The following is a 24,405-nucleotide window of genomic DNA, read 5'->3' as shown; positions in this document are numbered from 1 at the left end:
GAAACACTAGCTTTAGGAGCGCTACTGCTTCATCAGTTAAAGGAGCAGCACTCCGAAAGCTATTGCTTCCAAATAAACCTGTTGGATTATAATCTGGTGTTGTATGATTTTTAACTTTGTCCACCCCAGTCTAATACCAGCACCTTCCAACTAGGATTTGAATCAGAAATCTTATCTCCTCATTCTAATGATACTGAGGTTTGCAACTATGTAGCTGCTGCCAAACCACACAGGAATATAAGAAATACAAGGAATAGACCGTTGGGCCCATCAAGGTGGTAAAAACAATGACTGCAGATGCTGGAAACCAGATTCTGGATTAGTGGTGCTGGAAGAGCACAGCAGTTCAGGCAGCATCCGAGGAGCAGCAAGTCTAATCTTCCACTCAACCTGATCATGACTGATCTTTTCCCTTAATGTCATTACCCAAATCCTTGATGTCATTAATATTTAAAAGTATATTGATCTCTACAATGAACATGCTCAAACAGTGAGCCTCAAAGGCTCTCTTGGGTGGAGAATTCCTAAGATTCACTACACTCTGGCTGAAGAAATTCTTTTTCACCTCATCCTAAATTGCCTCTTCCTATTCTGAGATTGTGTCTCCTGTTTCTGGATTCTCTCAGTGACAGGAAGTTTCCTTTCTGGATTTACCCAGTTGAGGACTGTAAAAACATTCAATGCTTCAAAGACATCATCTTTTATTTTTCTAAATTCTATAAATAAAGACCTAGTCTCCTTAAAACTCTCCTCATAGAACAAACCCACCATTACATGAACTTTTGTGGCCCCCCTCCCTGGTAAATGTAATTGTAGATACTAAGTAACCAAGGAGTCAAACCTATCTTTTTGGTATTTGTGGTTTAATGCCATACTTTATAATCAATACGTACATATAGCCACAAGGAATAAAATTATTACTTTGTACAGTATTACTAAATGCAAAGCACATATTTTCAGGGGACAACTATACAGGGAAAACTTTACTGTTCCTTGGTATTAATCAATTTATTCATTTTATTTTTACCTTAAATTCAAGTGTAGAAGTAGTTTGTCCAGTGTTTCATTCACATCCCACACAAAGTTTATGGATTGAATGAATGAGCTTTATAAATGAAGATGGTCTCAGTTTAAGTTATGGCTTTGTGCTGAGTTAGATAATCTCTCTGGCAATGGTAAGGACATTTCAATTGGCATCTGAGCTGCTGGATTGGAAATGGGACATTGTGCAGGATTTCCATTTCATATAATTATCTGGCAAGACCTGATGGAAAGGTATGTGCGTCAACATCAGCGAAGACAGAACTGGAATTAATTTTGTTGCCCTGTACATTCAAATAACCTAATAACATTTACTATCAATACCCATTAATGGATAATAGCTGTCTGAGGGATGTACAACCATGTGTCTGAACCTAGTGGACTATATCCAACTTTGCGGCAACATCTTCGGGTTAAGAATGGATGAGGCCAAATGCAAAAGAGTAAATGGGATGATTTCAAGAGGCTGAATGTAAGATCCAGTTGACATCCATTAATGGGGTTCTTTCAGTCCTTTAACTGCCTCATTTGGTTACCCACTCAAATTCCATATCTCCCCATCTTTCTCCTGACCCCAACAGCATCTAAAAAATAACCTGCCCAATGACAATTTAAGTGATTTTCACCAGAAATTTTTACCTGTATTTTTAGTCATTATGTGTATTGCCTTCTGTTTGGATTCCACTTTGTTTTCAAACCTATCCAATGACTAAAACAAAATAAATGATGTAACATGTTTAACTATGAGTAATATATTTTTTTCTACCATGACAGGATTGAGGTCTGTTATTCATCTAGATTTGAGTTATAATCAGTTGTCTGTGTTTCCCAAGAATCTTCCAAATACAATCCAATGATTTTACTGCACCAACAATCTTGTCAAAACTCTTATGGAAGATTGTTTGACACAGTTTCATCAACTCCTTTATCTGCATTTGAGCCATAACAAGCTCACCAACGATGGTCTGGCTCCAAATAGTTTCAAACATCTCCAGGCTGATTGAACTAGGCTTGTCTCATAACAACTTCACCTCCATTCCACAAGTCCATGAAAATCTTCAGTATCTCTATATGGAAGCCAATCAGATCAGAGGTAAGAATTTTTCACACGTTACAAATCCTTTGATTCACTGACACCAGCATCACTTTATTTTAGTAGGTGGTCAGCAAAATGTCTGTTGAATATCCCCAGCATATTAAATGTAAAAATTCCCAGAAGATTGTAAGATGTAGAAGCAAATGTATTCCGCTCAGGCCATTGAGTTAGCTCCGCTATTCAAAGAAATTACAGTAGATCTGATCATCTTCAACTCCACTTTGCTGCCTTTTCCCAATTAACCTCGATTCCCTGACAAAAACCTGTCAATCTCAGTCTTGAATATCGTTAATAATCCAACCTCTCCAGCCCCCTTTGGTAAAATGGTGAACAAACTCATTATGCTATGAGAGAATAATGTTTCTCCTAATTTCTGTCATTATGGGCAACCCCTTAACCTGTGATTGTGCTATCTCAGCCTAGACTATCCCAGATGGGGAAAAGGCCCTCAGTTTCTACCCTTTCAAGCCTCCTAAGAATCTTGTAAGCTTTAATGGGGTAAATCCGACCAGAAATCAACTAAGTGTCATTTTCTCCGAGGTTCATAGAGGATTTCCCTCCATGGGGAGAAACTGAGGACTGCAGATGCTGGAGATCAAAGTCGAAAAGTGTGGTGCTTGAAAAGCACAGCCGGTTAGGCAGCATTCGAGGAGCAGGACAGTTGATTCCTAATGCCACATTTCTGATGAAGAGCTTGTGCTCAAAACGCCAATTCTCCTGCTCCTTGAATGCTGCTTGACCGGCTGTGCTTTTCCAGCACCACACTTTTTGTCTCTTCCCTCCATGAGGCCTTGCAGGTTTTCTGTGTGATTGCCCCATTAGCAGATACTATGCCTCAATATCACACTGTGTGCTCAATAGTAGTCCAATTCGTTGGTATCCATCACTACCAACATGACACGTTACTGGTCAGCAGCCCTCAGTCAAGGACGAACATATCTTTACGGCAGTGTGCTACGTCAATCTTATACCTGCACTATGTACCAGCAACTTATTGAGCAAGCAACACACAGCAAACAAGCTGTCATGTTTCAAAGTCTTGGGGAATCAGTCCTCCCTGAAATTTATGGAGGCACTTGTTTGTCAAAAGGTCCCAGTGCAGTCAGTCAAGGGCAGCCGCTGATACCAATCCAGTGGATTGACCATGATTATGCATCCATGATATGGTAAAGCAAGTCTCAGAAAGGGATCATACAGGAGGGTGGATTGAGAAGACTGGATTATGAAGACCTGACTACAGGGTGGCCAGGTATGGGAACTAAATAGCCAGGGGTTCTCAGTTTTTTTTTAGGAAGGTCAGACAAAGAGAAAAAGGAGGAAGGATAGAATTAACACAATCGTGAGAAAGGAAAAATATCTCCAGCAAAGTGAAATTCTTATGGGTAGAGCTTAAAAGCACCAAGGGACTGACAATGATAGTGAAGGTTATATATTGACCACTAAACTGTACTGGTAATGTTGGGGAAGGTACTGAATAGCAAATTAATGATGCAATCAACAAAGGTATTGTTGTAATTGGAGGTGACTTTCATCTGCATATAGTTCAAGCAAATCAAATCAGTAATAGCGCCCGTAGAGGAAGTATTCCAGGAGTGTGTCTGAGATGGTTTTCTGGATCAGTACATTGAGGAAGCAATTCAAGAACAGGCTGTCCTAGACTAGGTATTGTGTAATGAGAAAGGAATAATTGGCAATCGAGCTGTGTAAGAGCTCTTTAAGGAAAAGTGATCATAATATAATTAAACTCTTCATTCAGGTGGAGAGTGACACAGTTGATTCTGAGTCCTGATTCGAAATGAAACAATCTACAAAGGTAGCTGGCTATGATAAATTGGGGAACCTTACTTCAAAGGACGGTAATGGATATGCAATGGCAAACATTTAACGAGTGCGTGGAGGAGCTGTAACAATTATTCATTTCTGTCTCGCATAAAAGTAAACAGGCAAGGTGGTCTGATCCATGGCTAACAAACAAAATGAAGGATACTTCCAGATCCAATGAAGAGACATGCAAATTGGCTTAAAAAGCTGCAGGCCTCAGTATTGGAGCAGTTTAGAATTCAGTAAAGGAGGACAAAGAGACTGATTAAGAAGTGGAAAATAGAACATGAGAGTATGCTTGCAGGAATCATACAAACTGATTGCAAGTTTCTCCAGGTATGTGAGGAGAAAAAGGTGAGCGAAGACACATGTAGGTCACTTGCAATCAGAAACTGGGCAAGTTATAAAGGGGAATGAAGAGTTGGCAGACCAATTAAATACATATTTTGCTTCTGTCTTCACAATTCCCCCAAAGATATTGGGGAATACTGGGTCTAATGAAAGGGAGGAACTGAAGGAAATCAGGATTAAGAGGGCGGCACGGTGACACAGTGGTTAGCACTGCTGCCTCACAGCGCCAGAGATCCGGGTTCAATTCCCGCCTCATGTTGTGTGGAGTTTGCACATTCTCCCCATGTCTGCATGGGTTTCCTCCGGGTGCTCCGGTTTCCTCCCACAGTCCAAAAGAAAAATGTGCAGGTTAGGTGAATTGGCCATGCTAAATTGCCAGTAGTGTTAGGTGCAGGGGTAAATATAGGGGAATGGGTCTGGGTGGGTTGCGCTTTGGCGGGTCGGTGTGGACCTATTGGGCCGAAGGGCCTGTTTCCATGCTATAAGTAATCTAATAGTTAGATTTAATCTAAATAGGGAAATGGTATAGGGGTTTAAAGGTCAATAAACCCCTAGGGCCCAGACTACCTAACGAAGTGGCCCAAGCGAAAATGCTCACCTTTCAAGATTCTACGGACTCTGGAATAAGTCCTATGATTGGAGGGTAGCTAATGTACCTGTACTGTTTAGGAAAAGGTGATAGAGAGAAAACAGGAAATTATAGCTGACATTAGGTAGTAGGGAAAATGCTAGAATCTATTATAAAAGTTTTTATAGCAACGCATTTCTGATCTTATTGATGGAGGAAAAGTCATTGATGAAAGAGCTGAAGATGGTTGGGCCTAGGACACTACTCTGTGGAACTCTAGCAGAGATATCTTGGAGCTGGAATGACTGATCTTCAGAAAACCACAACCATCTTCCTATGTGCCAGGTATGACTCCAACCACTGGAGAGTTTGATACCATCTACCCATTGATTCCAGTTTCAATTGAGCACATTGATGCTCGCTTGGTCAGATGCCGCAATGATGTCAAGGGCTGATACTCTCACCCCACCTCCGGAATTCAGCTCTTTTGTCCATGTTTGAACCAAGGCTGTAACTAGGTCAGGAGCTGACTGGCCCTGGCAGAACCCAAACTGGGCATCACTGAGCAGGTTATGGCTGAGCAGGTGCTGCTTTATAACACTATTGATCACACCTTCCATCACTTTACTGACGATTGAGAATAGACTAATGGAGCAGTAATTGGCTGGGTTGGATATGTCCTGCTTTTTATGTATCTGGGCAATTTCGCACATTGTCTGTTGATTACCCATGTTGTGACTGTATGGGAAAAGCTTGGCTAGGGAAGCAGCAAGCCCTTGAGCACAAGCCTTCAGTGTTATTGCTGCAATGTTATCAAACCCCATAGCCTTTGCTGTATCCAGTGTCTCTAAGCATTTCTTGATGTCACGTAGAGTGAATCAAATTGGCTGAAGACAGGTATCTGTAATGCTGGGAACCACTGGAGGAGGCTGAGATGGATCATCCACTCGGTACCTTTGGCTGAAGATTGCTGCAATAGCTTCAGCCTTACTTTTTGCTCTGATGTGTTGGGCTCTTCCAACATTGGGGATAGGGATATTTGCAGGTCTTCCTCCGTTGAGTTGTTTAGCTGTCCACCATCATTTATGACTGGAGGTGGCAGGACTACACAGTTTAGATCTGATCCATTGGTTGTGGGATCACTTCTCTGTCTATCTTGCCACTTATCCTGTTTGCTATGTAAGTTATCTTGTTTTGTGGCTTCACTGTTTGACACCTCATTTTCAGGTATTCCTGGTGCTCTTCCTGGCCTGCCATCCTGAACTGTCCACTGATCCAGGGTTGATCCCCTGGCTTGATGGTAATGGTTGGGTGGGGGATATGCTGGGACATGATGTTATGCATTGTGCTGGAGTACAATTCTGCTGATGTTGAATGTCCACAATGCCTTATTGAGGCCCAGTCTTGAGTTGCTGGATCTATTTGAAGGCTGTCCCATTTAGCACGGTGATAGTGCCACAAAACACAATAGAGGTTGTTTTCAATGTGAAGGTGGAATTTCCTCTCTACAAGGAATGTGCAGTGGTCACTCTTACCAATACTGTCATGGGCAGATGCATCTGCAGCTGACAGATTGGTAAGGATGAGGATAAGTATGTTTTTCCCTCTTTTGGTTCTTTACCACTTGATGCAGACCCAGTCTAACAGCTATGTCCTTTAGGACCTGACCAGCTCGATCAGTGATACAGCTGCTGAGCCACTTTTGGTGGTGAACATTGAAATACCTCACCCACAGTACATTTTATGCCCTTGCCATCATCAGTGCTTCCTCTAAGTGTTGTTCAACATGGAGGAGTACCGATTCATCAGCTGAGGGAAGATGGTACATATCTACCAGCAGGAGATTTCCTTGCCCATTTTTAACCCGAAGGCATGAGACTTCATAGGGTCCAGGATCAACATTGATGCCTCCCAGGACAACTCCATCCCAACTGTATACCAGTGTGCTGCCACCTTTGCTGGGTCTGTCCTGCCAGTGGGACAGATTATATATGGGATAGTGATGGTTGTACCTGTGACATTGTCTGTAAGGAATGGTTCTGTGAGTATGACTATGTCAGACTGTTGCTTGACTAGTCTGTGAGACAGCAGAAGCCCCCTGATGTTAGTAAGGAGGATTTTGCAGGGTCGATATATTGGTGTTGGCTGTTGTCTTTCTGGTGCCTAGGTTGATGCCAGGTGATCCATTCAGTTTCATTTCTTTGAGACTTTGTAGAGATTGGTACAACTGAATGGTTGTTGGGCAAAGTCAGAAGGCAATTGAGAATTGCTGTGAAGCTGCTTGTAGGCCAGACCAAGTGAGGATGGCAGATTTCTTTCCCTGAAAGACATTTGGGAACTGGATGGATTTTTCCAACAATCAGCAATGGTTTCATGACCATCAGTAGACTTTTAATTCCAGATTTTTTTTTTGTTGAATTCAAATTCCACCATCTGCCATTGTGGGATTCAAACCCAGGTCCCCAGAACATTAGCTGAGTTTCTGGATTAATAGTCTAGCGATAATACCACTAGGCATTGTCTCCCCATAATTTATATTAATGACTTAGATAGAATCATAGACTCGATGAGTGAACTTAATGTAACATCTCCAAGATTGAAAAGTTAGGTGGGAGGGTAAACTGTGAGGAAGATAGAGAAATGGATGGGTAGATGCATGGCAGATGAAGTATACAGTGAATAAATGTGAAGTTATCTACTTTGATTGCAAATCAAGAAGGTAGATGATTATCCAGAATCCTCCTCCATTCTGTTTAGCTCAAAGTCCTATGTACAGCTGTACTTATTTGATTCATTTCAACTCTTACACAATCTTGTCTCAATTCTGTCACCATGCATACCATCCTGGAGTGTATGAACCTCTTGCTGTGATCAAGGTAGCTAAATATTTCTTACCATGATCTTGGTATCAGGAATTCTCCCCATATTCCCTCACCTTTCTGATTCTACTCTTGACTTTTGAAAATTTTCCATTTCCCTAATCTTTCAAACTAACTAACAATCACCCTTTCAAACTCCCTCCTCCATATCTCAGTATCTAATTTGTGACTCCCTCTTAAACAGCTAAATAGTGAATTCAGGAAAATCCTGTTAGTCCAGGGAATGGGTAGAAAGTGGAACTTGCTTTCACCACAAGTATTTGAGGTGAAAACTATAGGAGCATTTGTGGGGAAATTAAAACAAGAAGGAGAAAAGAATGGTAGAATAAGTGGATGGGCATAAAATGAAGGACAGTGTGAGAAGGCTTATGTGGTGCATAAAAACTGGCATGGATTGAATGGCCTGTTGGCTTTGCTGTAAACATTATTGATTACCTTTTCATACCTAAGCGCTCTTGGCCCCAGTACCAATTTCTACAGGTAAATAGACCCTTCCATTAATGTGGAAGATATCAAAGAGAAACAATTTGGCACGTTGGCTCAGTGATTAACACTGCTGCATCACAATGCCAGGGACCTAGGTTCGATTCTAGGCTGAGATGACTGTGTGGAGTTTGCACATTCTCCTTGTGTCTGCGTAGGTTTCTTCCCACAGTCCAAAGATGTGCAGGCCAGATGGATTGGCCATGCTAAATTGCCCATAGAGTCCAGGGATGTGCAGTCTAGAAGAATTAGCCATGGGAAATGTGGGGATAGGGTAGAGGAGTAGGTCTGGGTGGGATGCTGTTTGGAGGGTCAGTATGGACTCAGTGGGCTGAATAGCCTGCTTTCACACTGTGGAGATTCTGTGATGATAAGTCTTAAGTAATGCATATTCTCTATAAAGAACACGTAAGTTCCTCATTCTCCAAATACTTCCAAGAGGAAAATAAATACTGGGCAAATAATAAATATGTTAAAATATATTAAATATAGGAAGGAAAGTATTCACAAGAATTATTTTAAGGAGCTGTTTGACTTGGAGGCTATGGTGGTGATTTGGTGGATGTGTTCAAAATGATGGAGGATTTGCACAGAGTAAATAGGGAAAGAGACCTGTTCCTCTTTCCAAAAGAACTGAGGACACCAATTTAAGAAAACTGTCAGAAGAAGTAACAGTGACACGTGGAAAATTTGTTCATGTAAGAAATGGTTAAGATGCAGAGAGCATTAACTGTGCATGAGACAGAGGCAGACTCAGCTGAGTGGTTAGAGGTTGACAATGGGCACAAGACCATGAACAAAGAGAACTGGATAGTTGTTTGAGGAGAAAGCTGTGGGGCAAAGGGAGGCAAGTGGGATGAGGCAAGCTGATCTTACAGACATCTGAGCGTGGAAATAATGAACCAAATGATCTCCTTCTGTGCTGTAAGCATTCAATAATTATATCTAGCATCTTGAATCCTAACTTAAATTACATTCAACTAGGATTAAAATAAATATCCCAAATGAAGCATGCCTTAGCCAGTTTTGATACTTAAGGTGATGTTAGGCTGCCTGAGAGAGACTTATAAGTATTAGGGACACCATTATATTCACAATGGATGATAATGATGCATGGGCTCATAAAATTCTCCCCTTTCTACAATTACATTGTAATGTTATGCTGCAGAAAGTGGATAATCAAAACTTACTGAACACAGTACCGCACACCTACTGATGAGTTAAAAAAAAGCAGAGCCTCCCTCAGTCTGTCGTAACTGCTGCAATACTACATTGTCCTGAATAAATTGGGATAAATGTCGCCTATTGTAGCTTGTAGTTCAATGCATAATAAAAGCTTTCCCGGAAGAACTGAATGAAGACAATCTATTCAATATTGAGACATCCTATAGCTGCCAACTTTACTCCAGTGTTGGACTTTGTACCAAACCTTTAATTGTGTTCTCAGCAACAAGCCAGTTTCCATCAGGAGACTGATGCCCAGATTTTCCACACCACGCTGTCTGATTTATGAGTGGATAGGGGTTGACAACGGGCACAAGTCCATGAAATTTTGCTTATTTTTCTCCCGAACGTATCCTCCAGTCAGTGGGAGGGAATTTGGTCATAAGTCATCGACCTCAAACATTAACCATTTCTTTCCCTGCAGATGCTTTATGACACATCCAGTTTTCATTTCTGACTTCAGTATCTGTGGTGTTTGACTTTGCCTTAGTATTTCTATCATGAAAAAGGCTTCAAAGCTAGAATCACTTACACATAGCATCCTGTAAAATGGCTGATATATCTGTCACAATGAAGTAAAAATAAAACAGAAAATGAGAAACTGTAAAAATATACCATAATGGCACAGAAACAGTAACTATAAACAACACAAAATCATTGCATATTAACATTCATCTGGATGGCGCCAAGAGGTTAAATTAGTTACAACTTGCTCAGTTGGAAAATTTGAACAGATTTGGCTCCAGAAAAATGGACTAACACAATATGGTGAATTGCAACAGGTTAACATTACTTACAGACATTTAGTTCATTCAAAGTATATTGAGACTTAGCCCTTAGTATGAGGAGGCACTCCATCAACAGCACACACAACTTGACTTGCACAAATATTTACTCAAATAATAGAACACTCATTTAGTATCTTGCATGAACTCAAAGCATTCCAAGTCCTTTAGCAGCCAATGAAGTTCAAAACTCCTAGAAAGAATTACGTGGGATAGTATATACTGTATTTGAAACATTATCAGAAGTGAGATCAGATCTGATAATGTTGCACTTAATTTGCTATTGAAGGTAGTCCTGATGTCCATGGCAGTGGGGTGATGCAGATGACATTCTATTGTTCTGTTGCAGGCTGTTTCTTTGTCTGATCACAGACAGGCTGGACATTCAGGCAGATTATACCAGCTAGTGATGGATTTTATAATCACTGTCTAGAATGATCCTTCAACACGCACCAGTGGTGATTTATTTAATCATTCATGAATTCGGAAACCATTCCTTTGCAACTGCTGCATTATATTTGTGCAGAGAACTGAACAGCACCAGCAGCCCTTAGGATATATATCCAGAACCATTTGAAACAGATTGGTCATAAACCAACACAGCAAATCTCTTCAGGCAGCTACAACATTTCCAACTTGGCTCCAGTAGAGGTAAAAGTGACACTATTGGAAATCTGAAATGAAATTTACGGATGCTGAGATGTAAAGCACATTAGTCAAGATGTGAAAGAGGAAGAACTTGCATTTATATAGTGGCTTCATTATCTCAGGATGCTTCAAAGTGCTTCACTGGTAATTAATCACTTTGGAGTATCATCATTTTGCAATGAGAAAAAGCCTATTTTCTAATCCACAGAAGGATCAATGAGACAAAGAGCCAGACCTGTTTCCATTACGTTAGTTGAGAGACTAACAAGTTGGTTTATCATCTCAACCAACAGATGGTACCTCTGAGAGTGGCGCACTTCCTCAGCACCTCAATAAATAATTAAGCCCTCAACTCTCAGGAGTTGAATTCAAATTCACGACCTTTTGACTCAGAGACAGAAGGGAAAGGCAAAAAGGAGACACATAGATGTAGTGCTTAGGGCTTAAAGTGATCAAAGAATATGGAGCAAAAGCAGGAACAAGATATTGAGTTGAATGATCAAACGTGATCATATAGAAAGGCAGATCAGGCTTGAAGGTCTAGCCCTGTTCTTAATTCCTATATCTAGGTTTCTATGCAATGCTGGGCTGAGGTAAAAAAAGATAGATTAATGTATCAGGTGAACCATTTCATTCTCGGATTCTCTCTTACTCAGTCCAATCAAGAATGGATTGCTTTACTATTTGGCGATGAATACAAAGAGCAGTGACTTCCAAATTAGGATCATCAGCGAGACATTTTGCCCATTATCAGCAAGTGCCAGAACAAAAAAAATTGCTAGAGTTTTACTCAAACTTTTCCATCTAATTTCATAATTGCGGATGGCAACATCGTTTCAGTTAAGTAGTAACTGCAGCTATTACTCACCGTCTGTTTTTCCACAAGTCTGCTGTTTTGGTTCTGGAGGTCTCTGATGTAATGGGTGCGGTTTGTACTGCTGCGGATCCAGCACGGGGCTTTACCCAAGAGGAGCAAGATTGGGCCTGAGCCTTGCCGTGGCCTATAGTCTCCTGACAAAGCGGACTATACCAGCCGTTTTTTCATTATACATTTCCAATGGCTGAAGCCACAAAATAGAGGCAGACTATTTGTCTGAAGGAGCTGGTTAATTCATTTTACTTCCTTACCCAGTCCCTTAGTCCTGCAATCTTCTTCCCTTCAAATATTTATTGTCGTCATGACCTGGAGGTGCTGGTGTTGGACTGGGGGTGTACAAAGTTAAAAATCACACAACACCGGGCTATAGGCCAACAGATTTATTTGGAAGCACTAGCTTGAGGAGCGCTGCTCCTTCATCAGATGGTGGATGAAGATGCAGTGCTCTGATAGCTGGTGCTTCCAAATAAATCTATTCGAGTATAACCTGGTGTTGTGTGATTTTTAACTAAATATTTATTGAATTCCCTTTTGAAAGTTACAGTTAAATTTGTTTTTACTGTCTTTACTTTTCCTGTTAGAAATGTCAAAAAAAAAGGCTCTGATGTTAAACTGAATGTAAGCAGATCAGAGAGCCTGGTCTGTCACTATAAGAAAAGATCCTTTAAACCTAGTTTAGGTAATGAAGGCATTTGCTATTTTCTCAATTTGCTTTTATATCCAAAATTGACAGTCAAAGGAGGAGGAATAATGCAAATCAAAAAATTAAACATGCCTTCTTTTGGAAAAATAGTACAGAGATGTAGGCACAAACAATAAAATGATTAGGCTAGCTCTTATGTTTTTTGGCTAAAGCTGAGTTGCATCATGTTTTTGGCAACCATTTTGGTGAAATGCTGAATGAGTTCTGATGCTTTATCTCACCAAACACACTGTATTACGTACCTACTCAAACCCATGGCATCCCTCATGACCGATTCCAGCCCCAACTTATCAAATGCCAAGCCCAGAACAACTCACCACTCACGGATAGCTGTCTACATCATCTTTAAAAGGCTGCTGTGCATTCCAAAGCTGATGTGCTTGATAAAGGACATTTATAGAACATGGGAGGAGAAAGTGAGGACTGCAGATGCTGGAGATCAGAGCTGAAAATGTGTTGCTTGAAAAGCGCAGCAGGTCAGGCAGCATCCAAGGAACAGGAGAATCGATGTTTCGGGCATAAGCCCTTCTTCATTTATAGAACATGTCAGAGAAGGGGAGGATGGCACCGTGATTTTCTGACAGGGAGCTGGTAGTCCTTGTAGAGGGTATGATAGAAAGGACTTTTCCCAGAGGACAGGCAGGGAAGGCCACACCACTGGACCCTGGAGGTCTGATTCCAGGTCCCTAACCAGATCAGTGCCATATCCGTAATCCGTAATCCAGTCAGCAATACCATAAGAAGGTCAATAACCTTCTGCACTCCACCAAGGTAAGTATCACACTCTTTGCTCTGCCACCTCACATTCATTCTATCTGTGTCTGCACACACTTCCCACTAAGCTCTGCCACTCTCAGTATTTGCAACAAGACTTTCACTCACCAGCTCTTGCAACACTTCAACCTCCTTACTCGGAGATTAAAACATGAGGCTCCTCTCTCCCTGTGAGGATGTTTGATGGCGGGCATGGGTATGATGGGCTGAAGGGCCTCTTTCCATGCCAAAACAAACCATGATTCTGTGGCTGGATGACTCCATGACTGCACCACCTCACCATAACCAGATTAATTTATTACTGCTGGCATAATCCAGAATGGACCTGTTATCCTTGGCATCAGTGCCATCATGAAAATTTTATAGTAGCCCAGACAAGCTCTATTAGTCTGGAGATGCCCGGCATGGTTTCTGATGTCTGCTCTGGCAGATGGGGGATATTGGCGTACCACTTTATGAGCAGAGACCTGACCCTGTTCACTCGTTTGGGATGTGCCCCATCTGCAATTCAAATAGCAGCTGTGCCACCAACTTTCATCTTCCATATTATTACTCTCTGTCATTCCAGGAGGAAAATAATCTCAGTACAAGGCAAAAAGAGTCAAGATGGGTGCCCAACATTCTGCCCTTACATGGAGAGTATCCCGACTTTGACCACCCCAAACAGTTGACTAACTGTGCCCAAGCTTCTCAACTGGCGCTGGAGGCTGCCCTTGACTTATTGTGCTGGGAATCCCTGACTGAAGGCTATCTCCCTTGACATGTCTCAGGAAAGCTGACAATGATGACAAGCATCTTAGTTTGTGGCTTTTCACTAAAGGGAACATCTGTACTGTGAGCCCGGTATCTCTGACTGAGGGCCAAGGTGCAAAGAGGCAAGGAAAGGCAAGGCATGGATGCTGTGAGCCTCCAGGTAGATTCAAAGCCAGCGAGCACTAACGGCCTGGAGATGTAGCTTGATACATGTGCTGAACTGGGGGCCTGTCCTTGCAGCAGCATTGCAATGACATTAGCTATTGTGCCCTGAGGTAAAACATAGTAGTGTTGTAAGTGGATTGGAGATATGTCATGGACTATCTTAGAGGCTGGCACAAGTTGGATGCCAATGTCTGCGAATGTGGGGTACTTGTGGCTGGTATGCATAGTGCAGGCCTTGAGACGTTGGTGTGGCAAGATAAAGTTTAACAAATACCCAATCTGATTTCCATGTCAAGAATTCTTGGGTGTCTAATTTGTTCAGGGCATAATGGTGGAATGGGAAGCTGCCAAGTTGTCGCTGCTTAGCAAGAATCTCACTTCAATAGTCAGAACTTAGTTAAAAGTAAACACATCAAAGTATCTTTCACAGGAATTCTCATTTATTTCTGCTACATTTCTCACCGTAGCCCACATTGTTCAGATCCCTATAAGATTCCATTCTCAGTAACTCAAAGGTGAGTGTATACCAACTGAGCCACAGCAAAGTCCTTATTGTGCATAAGATCATGAAAAAGTGTTATATAAAAGATGTTTAGTTGAAATTAAAGCATAGGTACAGACCATTCAGCCCAACTAGTATGCAGTGTACACAAGCTCCCTTCCAACTTTTCATCTCATCAGCAAATTCTTTTATTCTTTTATGAACTTTCCTAATTTTGTTTGACCGGCATGTATGCTATTTGCCTCACTGCATGTAAAAACAAGTTCTACATTTTAACCAAGTATGGTAAAGAAGTTTCTTTTGAATTCCTTATTATTTTGTGTAGTAACTATCTTAGAGATATGATCTCCCCCTCTAAGAGTCAAATAAACTAAGCAAATTCTATTTGATGTTTGTATTATAACTTATCACATCATAGTGTAAATATTAAGCAAACACACTAAAGTGCCCACTGCCAGAGCAACATGGATATGGGAGTCATAAACAATGATGGAAATATATTTCACTCTTCAAGTCATTTATGGCAAATGTTCCACAAAAGACTTGGATATAACTCTACAAATGTATTCAACATAAACACATTAAAATATTACACGTCAAATCTTAGAAATGACTTTAGCAAATATTATACAGACTCTCCAGGATTGTTAGACTTTTCATGATGTTGATGCAACTTACATCATGAAACACTTTGAAGGAAATTGACCACTGCTTTTGCTGTCCACATAGACAAGACACACTTGTTGAGAATAATGTCCCAAGAGTCAGATCTCTTCCCTCTGAAACCTTGGAAAAAGCCATTCTATTTCATTTTTAAACACAGTATTTGCTCTTCTTTCCTGAATAAACTGACTCATAGACATAATTTATTTGTTGGTTTGCATTTTGGGATGTGGTCTGTTGGTTAGAGCTACTTCAGAGACAAAAATCAATTCAGACAGCCCTCACTTAGCATCAGTACCATTCATTTCTCTCCATTATAGTCTTCTCTCCTAGTTCCTCTTTACTGTTGTTAATAGGCAAGCAAAGAGAAAAAAAAACTTGCATTTATATAGCACCTTCACAACCTTAGGAAATCTCAAAACTATTCAGAGTCAATGAAGTAGTTTTGAGGTGCTTTTATGTTGAAAACCTAACAGCCAGGCTATGTACAGTGAAATCCCACAAAGAAGATCATTTTTGTCCATCGTATGATTACATGATTATTTGATTTAAGTGTCTGTGAGGGATAGATCTCTGTCAGTGCACAAAGGCAAACATTTCTGCATCCTTTAAATAGTGCCATGGAATGTCGCATTTCATCCTGAGAAGGTGGATGGTTCCTTAGTTTAAATATTTCCCCCAATCCCCATTATCCATAAGGAGTTGACCACAGTCAGTTCAAGTGCAAGGAGCCTGAGGATTAAGGGTAGGTCAGTAGAAGTGCCATTGAGACATCATTCTGTAGCAATGGAAGCCATTCCTCTAGACCATAATGGTCAAGTACTACAGTGTGAGGGCTAGTTCCTGGCTTGTAACATCTGGTTGGAATGCTACTAGGCTTGAAATATAGTGCCTGGGGTGTGAAAGCTGGAAGTTCTGGCAGTGGTGATATGTCTACCTCTTCAGCTGCTCAGTCCCAAAAGACAGTTATCCAAAACCCTGCTTGCCTAATTAACGAGATGAAAATTAGAAGATGACATGAGAAAAGTCACTCCAAGACATACTGTCTAGGTGCTATGAATTTCACTCAAAAATGCACTTTAACTACAAATTGAAACTCTACCCATTGTCCTTACATAAGCTGAGCTGGAAGGTTCATTTTCAGACGTTTCAGCACCATCCTATGTAGCATTATCAGTGAGCTTCCGGTAAAGCATTGGTGTTAGTGACCCACTTTCTATTTATGTGTTTAGGTTTCCTTGGGTTGGTGATGTCATTAACTGTGGTGGCTTTTCTCCTTTTTTGTCATGGGGTGGTAAATGGGGTCCAAGTCGATCTTTGTTGAGAGAGTTCTGGTTGGAATGCCATGCTCCTTGGAATTCTTGGGCATGTCTCAGTTTGGCTTTTCCTCAGATGGATATGTTATCCCAGTCGAAGTGGTGTCCTTCCTCATATGTATATAATGATACTAGTGGGAGTGGGCCATACTTTTTTGTGGTTAGTTGATGTTCATGTATCCTGGTGGCTAGTTTTCTGTTTGTTTGTCCAATGTAGTGTTTGTTACAGGTCTTGCAAGGTATTTTGTAAATGACATTAGTTGTGCTTATTGTTTGTTTGGGGTCTTTTAAGTTCATTAGCTGCTGTTTTACTGTGTTGGTGGCTTTGTGGGCTACCATGATGCCAAGAGTCTGAGTAGTCTGGCAGTCATTTCCAAGATGTCTTTGATGTAGGGGAGAGTGGCTAGGGCTTTTGGACACGTTTTGTCTGCTTGTTTGAGTTTGTAGCTTTTCAACACCATTCCTGATGAAGGGCTTTTGCCTGAAACATCGATTTTCCTGCTCCTCTAAAAATAAGGTGTCAACCTGGTGAAGCTATAATGTATGGCTAATTGCAATTGGATAGGCATGAAGTAGACAGTGCTAAGCTAAGTGATTCCATAACAATTCTGATCAGATCTATGCTCTGCAGTCCTGTAATATCCAGCTGCGAATGGTGGTGACAAATAAATAACTAATAAGAGGTGTGGGTTGGTAGGGGGGAGCCTCCATAAATATCCACATCCTCAATGGTGGAGGAGCCCAGCACAATAGTACAAAGCACAAAGCTGAAATACATGCATCTACCTTCAGCCACAAGTGCTGACTAGATGACACATTTTCACTTCCTTCTGTGATCCACAGCATCACGGAGTACAGTCTTCAGTCAATTTAATTCACTCCACATGATATCAAGAAACTGCTGAAAGCACTGGATACAACAAAACAATGTTTTCTAATATTTTTTAATGCCTGCACAGGCTGCAGAATTGCTGCAAAGACTGTGTCTCCTGATAACATTCCAGCAATAGTACTGAAGATTGGTGCTGTACAATTAGCTGTGCCCCAGGCTACTTGTTCCAGTTCAGTTACAGCACCAATATTTACCAAGCAATGCTGAAAATTTTCCGGATATATTCTGTGTTCAAAAAGCAAGACAAATCCAATAAAGCTGTCTATCTCACTATTGGTCTACTCTCAATCAATAGGAAAGCGCTGCAAGCAGAAACAATAGTACAATCAAGCAGTAATTGCAAAGGAATAACCTGCTAACCATTATTCAGTTTGGTATCCTCAAAGGCCATTTGGCTGCTGACTTCATTACAGCCTTAGTCAAAACATTGGCAGAAGGGCCAAACTCCAGACTTGAAGTTAAGTGTGACTGCTCTAGACATCAAGGCAACATTTGACAGTGTGTGCTGTTAAGTAACCTTTGCAAAATGGAAGTTGGGGAAGACTCTCCACTGGTTGGAGTCATACCTGGCACATAGGAGGATGGTTGTGGTTGTTGGAGGTCAGTCATCTCTGTTCCAGGACATCTCTACAAGAATTCCTTAGGGGAGTGTCCTCGGCCCAATCCTCCTCAGCTGCTTAATTAATGACCTTCTCTCTAGCAGAAGATCAGAAGTGGGGATGTTCGCTGATGATTGTACAATATTCAGCAGCATTCCTGAGTCCTCAGATACTCCAGCAGCCCACATCCATTTCGGGTCACATCAAGGCAACATGTAGCTTTGGAGAATAAGTGGCAAGTAGTATTTGCATTACACAAGTGCCAATCAATGGCCATCTTCAACAAAAGAGAATCTACCCATTGCCCCTTCATGTTTAAAAGTATTACCAGCATTGAATCCCCTATTATCACCATCCCGAGTGTTATCATAGAACAGAAACTGAATTGGGCAACCATATACATCCTACAGCCACAAAAGCAGGCAAGAGGCTAGGGATTCTGTGGCAAGTAACTCACCTCCTAATCCCCAAGGCCTGTCCACTATCTATAAGACACAAGTCAGGAATGTGATGAAATACTCCCCACTTGCCTGGATGAGTGCAGTTCTAACAAAATACAAGAAGCTTGACATCATTCTGGACAAGGAAGCCACTTGGGTGGCACCTGATCCACTAGCATCAATATTTACTCTTTTCATTATCAGAGTGCAGTGTCTAACTCTACAAGGTGCGCTGTTGCAACTAACCAAGGTTCCTTTGACAGCACCTTCTAAACCCACAATCATAACCACTTTGAAGTACAAGGCCAGTATGGTAACACTGCAAACTCCCCTTTGAGACATTCACCATCCTGACTCGGAACTATAACTCAGTGTCACTGGGTTAAAATCCTGACACTCCTTTCCTAATAGCACTGTTGGTTTTCCTATACCCCCACAGGAATGCTGCTATTCAAGAAGGTAGCTCATCAATCCCTTCTCCAGGGCAATTAATTCTAAGTAATAAATGATGCTCCAATGGTAATGCCCACATACTCTTGAGTGAATAAAAAGAAAAACATGTTCATGCTTTGATACACCAGGGCAGGTTTTGTTATGATATTTGTCTTGCGAATAAGTCATGTATCAATTGTTGAGTTAAAAATTAGCTTTATTTACAATGAACATAAAAGTTGGAAAATTTAAAGACACCAACTATAGGTGGATGTCATTAGGAATGAATGTTCTACATTCTACCTTGACATAGCAAGGTTTATACTCAACATATCGGAGATTTGTTTTTATTGCACTTCCGTGGTATAACTAATTTGCTTTTTATAACCATGTTCAAACTACAAGATAATTTGAAATGAAGTAAACAAGATGCCTACTAAGTCTCCCATGATTTGGTTTTGTCGCTGCATGAACTATCATGTATCAATCCCAATTAAAAAAAGAGTAAGCCACTGAGCTCTGATAATTACTATGTGATGTACCCTTACAATTCCATTTAGAATGTGATCAAAAAGTGTCAAACATTAGCAAACACTCAGAAATGCATTTCCTTTGACATTATCCGAGGCAGAAACATGTATGAAAATCAGGCCACTGGAACATTCCTTCAGAAAATCTTGACAGTTGTGTTTAAGGCAAAATGTGATGAAAATAATCTCTTCCCGTGCTTACGGATTTTTGTAGAAAACAAGATTGTTAAACCAGATTTTACTCATGATTCTTTATTTTGTATTCTTTCACACAGAACTCAATGTAAGCAGTTTCAGTCACAAGGTAAACCCAGTGGATTATTCCCAATTGAGGATTCTCCGTTTGGATGAAAACAAGTTAACCTACAGCCAAATTCCCAGTGACTGTGTGAATTGTTTAAGAGAAATTACTGAAATTATTGTATAACTTGATTTCAGAATACCACAAACTTCGCAGCAAATGTAACTGTCTATATGTAACATAGAAGAAGACCTGCTTATTGTTGTATTCCTAATATTTTGAATGTATAAAAGACCAGATCCTTAGCATCCCCAAAGACCCATTAGTTATGATGAAAAGAATGTCAGATGCAGTCCCAATTAAAACTATGACCTGTTAGCATACTTAGGCAACACATTCCTTCCCATGGCTCCTCGACAGGGATGAAGGTTAGATCAAATATAAAAGCAGAAGTTCCCATGAGAAATGACCTTTATCTCTTTCAGGGCTAGCTGCATAATTGTGGCATTTTCTGTACTTACTTAAGAGTCCCTGCATTTGTTAGCAATTTTGAGTTGGGTTTCATGATTCTAGCAGAATTGTGTGGATTTCAGGTGATGGATCTCACAACACTAACCCCTTTAGCTCTTCAAAAATAAACTTGTAGCTTGAAATGTGCATGAACTTTGTCAGCTAGTCAGTTTGAAACAACTTTATGGTGCATGCCAACAAAGGATTTTTCCCTCTTCCCTTATGGGGCATAGCTGTTTTTGACAGTGAGAGAACTGAAATAAACAATAAATCTGTAGCAAATCACTCAACACATTGCGGTGCCTCTACTAATAAGTGTCCACTTGCAAATCAATCAGTAGTCTCTTCTCATGCAGTAAAAATAATTATTCCTTTTGAAATCTGATTTTCTTGTGATTCTGTCCTGATTAGATGAAAATCTTCAATGGCATGTTTCTTGTACCAGTAATACTCAAGTACTGTGTCATAAAATGATTCAAACCCCAAATGTTAGATTGGACCAGATTGGCTAGATGGCTCTTTCTTGAGAGTAGGATACTCTCACACTGGATAAATTACATATTATCAGGCTACTTTCATTTGCAGGTTTATTTTGGCTCATGGTTCATTATCACAAATAATAGAATTGCAGGGCCTTGTTAACTCATTTGGTGACCATATAATTTAGATTAGCACCAAGCATTTGGATTTGATATGATTACGGCTCAGGTAGACTAGGGGTCAGCATTCACACCCAGTCCCTGAGAGGGAAAGACAAAAGCAAACCATCACAAACAAAGAAAAAGCCAAGTAAAAGAGCTCAAGCTGAAGCATAAGTGGTCAAAGAGTTAAAGAACTGCCTTACCAAAACACAAATTAAGGAAGAGTATGAATTCTATCAATGAAACACATTCAACTGGTTGCATCTGTGCCAGCTCTTTCAAAGAGCTATTCAAGTGCAGCTATTCAGCTCTCTTGCTGTATCCAATTCCATTTTAGAAGTTACCATTTAATGTTTCCACCATCTTTTGATGTAATGCTCCGAAGTCACCACAAACTGCATAAAATTGTTAATATAGATGAATTTATCAATCATATGAACAAGGAACAAGAAGAGGCCTGTTCAAATCTCCTTGGGATCTTATATGTTTCAATTAAATCACCCTCTGATACTTCTGAATGCCAGCAAATATAGGCCTAGCCTGACTAGCCTTTACTCATAGGACAATCCATTAATTCCAGATATTAATCTAGTCAATTTTGTCTGAACTGCTTCCAATGCATTAACATCTGTCCTCTGTCAGTAAATACAGTGATCAGTCCAGTACACAGTACTCTAGATGCAGTCTCATCAATACCCTGTAATTATTCTTACGAACTTATACTCCACAACCACCTGATGAAGGAGCAGTGTTCTGAAAGCTAGTGCTCCCAAATAAACCTGTGGGAATATAACCTGATGTTGTGTGATTTTTAACTCTGTATAAGTAAAGCATGACCTCCTACCTTTACATTCAATTCCCATCATAATAAAACATGATGCTCTATTTGCTTTCCTGATGACTTGCTGCATCTGCATACTAACTTTCTGTGATTCATGCACACCATATCTCTCTGCATCGCAAAGCAATTTATGATCCCTTTTTAGTTATTTCAATAACTTTTAATACGTTTTAGTTGCACTTCAGCCCTACGTTCCTGGTCTTTGGGCACTCAATACAGAAGGGTGTCTGCAGATTGTAGGACCTCCTCTTGAGTCAGTTCCTGGGCCTGGCCAGGCTAGCTATAAGCAGGTACAAACAGCAGGTTGTGGATCAGGTCACATCTACCAACTCTCTGCCCTTCTTCCATGGTTATGTTCAAGCCCGGGTATCATTGGAAAATGAACATGTGGTGCCCACCAATGCTCTTGATACCTTTAGAAGAGTTGGGCACCACGTTTTATTTCTCCCTCCAAGTCCATTTTAACTTAGTCACTTCTCAATCTCCGTACAGCCCCCCACCTCACTTTTGATGGCATGCATTGCCCATAATGGGTTTTGCCTGTAATTATTGGACTGGCTTCACAGGTGTTTTACTGGTGATGGTCAGTAAGTTAAAAAAAACAATGAAAAAAACAGATGCAAGAACAGGTCTGTAGAGCTGTCTGTCCTGGACTGGGACTAGCTGATGTACATCATGAGTACTGGCTCTGTTTTGCTGCGTAACATAAATGGTGTTCCTTTCCAGTCAGGCTTCTGAGTTATTATATATACTTCATTACCATAATCCAAATCATTTACATCAACTGGAAAGGGTTGAGGGTTCAACTTGACTCCTGTAGTATACCAATTGTGATAGCCTCCAACCGAAGAAGACGCACTATTTCCTCCTCTCTGCTTCCTGTTGGCAAGCCAGTCCTCTATCCATGCCAATGTGTTACCCTGCTGCACTATGAGCATTTCTTTTTCACAATGACTTTTGATGTGGCATCTTAGTAAATGCTTTCAGGAAAGCTAAAGACAATACATCCACTGGTTCCCCTTTATCTATGGTAAAAGTTACTTCTTCAAAGCACTCCAATAAGTTAGATTTTCCTTTGACAAACTCATGCTGGTTCTGCCTGATTACTTTGAAATCAACTGAGTTAGATCAGAAACTCAAGAGATCTTGCAGTATCTGTGGAGAGAGAAACAGAATTCACTTTTCACATTTGATTTGATGCTTTTTCAGAACTGGAATTCCATAAAAGAGTCAAATTGGGCTTGAAATGTTGATTCTATTTCTGCCTTCAGACATAATGAATTTCTTTAAAACTTCCCGTTTTATTTCAGATTTCCAAAATTCACAGCCTTTTGCAATTAGTTGATTTGAATCCTTTCCCTCTCCTCTGTATTCAATCAAAATCCAAGGATCACCCTGAGGTTGCTGATATCTAATGATATGACAATTTGAGATGATAAAAGCTTTAATCCATGTAAATCTCAACATATAATTCTCTTATTGTTAAACAAGTTTGTCCCTTTAAAGTCAGTAAATGTAATTTCTGTAACTAAACAAAGCCTGAGGTTAGAATGTAATTGAAATACTGAATGTTGAAATCCACAAGCCATGGCCTGAAATATTTACTGTTTCTTTCTCCCGATGTGTTGTCAGACGGGTTGGGTAATTCCAGTATATTCTGAAATTTATTTTCATTTCCCGGCTTCTGCTAAATCTTATTTTGAGATTTTAATTGTTGTTTCATGAGGGAGGTCATACCACTTGGAAGGAATTTGTAAAACTTTGGTTTCAGGTTGAATCAAAAACAAGGTAAAATTAATGATTTTCTTTCAACATTGAAACACTAAAGTGTGATGCATCTAATGTGACTGACATATCCAGAGAGATTATTTGTGCTGCTATGCTTCAACCCTTGAGTGAATATGTTGCTTGGATTCTACAAGCAAAACATTTAATGTTAAGTCTTATGAATAACTGTTCCGTATTGAGATACCGTAACCAGGGCTTCTAATTTGAGTTTATGTGAACAAATAAAACAATCACTCTAATTCAAGTGTTTGTGAAAGTAAACTGTACAATGAGTTGGAACATGTATAAAAAATAGCATTTTTATTCATCAGGTCTTTTGTTCTTTGATAATTATTCAAAACAGATTATAGTCAGCAGGATTCTTTAGGGGCTTTTTCATTGATTAGCTAATTCTTCCAAGTTTAATTATAACACTGAATGATTGCTATTGACTGGCAGCAGCGCAATTAATTTATTTCCCTTAGTTGTTTGGTTGGGCTTTGAAAAATGCAGTTAACAATACAGAGGTTTTTCAAATCCATCTTTGGCACAGAGTTTGCATGCAGACAGACTTTTAGTGGTATGATTGGCACTGTGTTTTGGAAAATCAGAACACAGAACACCCTTTGAAGTATGCTGCATCAAAATTAACCTGAGCCTTTTTTTAAATAAAAAAAAATTCTTAGGGGTGAGTTTGCTCAGTGTTTTGCCCTCTATACTGTCATAATTGTGACAGAAAGTAGGATTTAAGCCAAACGTCTGCCAACAGTGGGAAAGAAGCCAATCGATTTCATTTGCTATGAGTATTCTCTTAGCTAGCATCGAAATGAAGAATGTTGCTGTGGTGGAACAAAACACTTCCT

At 40.2% G+C, this 24,405-nt stretch overlaps 1 protein-coding gene across 1 annotated transcript in view; it reads left to right on the top strand.

The window, feature by feature from the left end:
- LOC122563122 (lumican) overlaps positions 1 to 23,860 on the top strand; it is a 409,094-nt gene extending 385,234 nt beyond the window's left edge. The window contains 3 exon segments of the mRNA XM_087973534.1: positions 1,816 to 2,024; positions 2,026 to 2,134; positions 19,818 to 23,860. Coding sequence (XP_087829660.1) covers positions 1,816 to 2,024; positions 2,026 to 2,134; positions 19,818 to 19,969 — 470 coding nt within the window. The 3' untranslated portion in view covers positions 19,970 to 23,860.
- The last annotated feature ends 545 nt before the right edge of the window (positions 23,861 to 24,405 follow it).

The sequence above is a fragment of the Chiloscyllium plagiosum genome, unplaced genomic scaffold, assembly GCF_037043375.1.
Source record: "Chiloscyllium plagiosum isolate Xiang-an unplaced genomic scaffold, Cpla_swu_hap1 HiC_scaffold_26, whole genome shotgun sequence".
Classification (NCBI taxonomy): domain Eukaryota; kingdom Metazoa; phylum Chordata; class Chondrichthyes; order Orectolobiformes; family Hemiscylliidae; genus Chiloscyllium; species Chiloscyllium plagiosum.
This window is presented reverse-complemented; position numbering and strand designations above follow the sequence as displayed.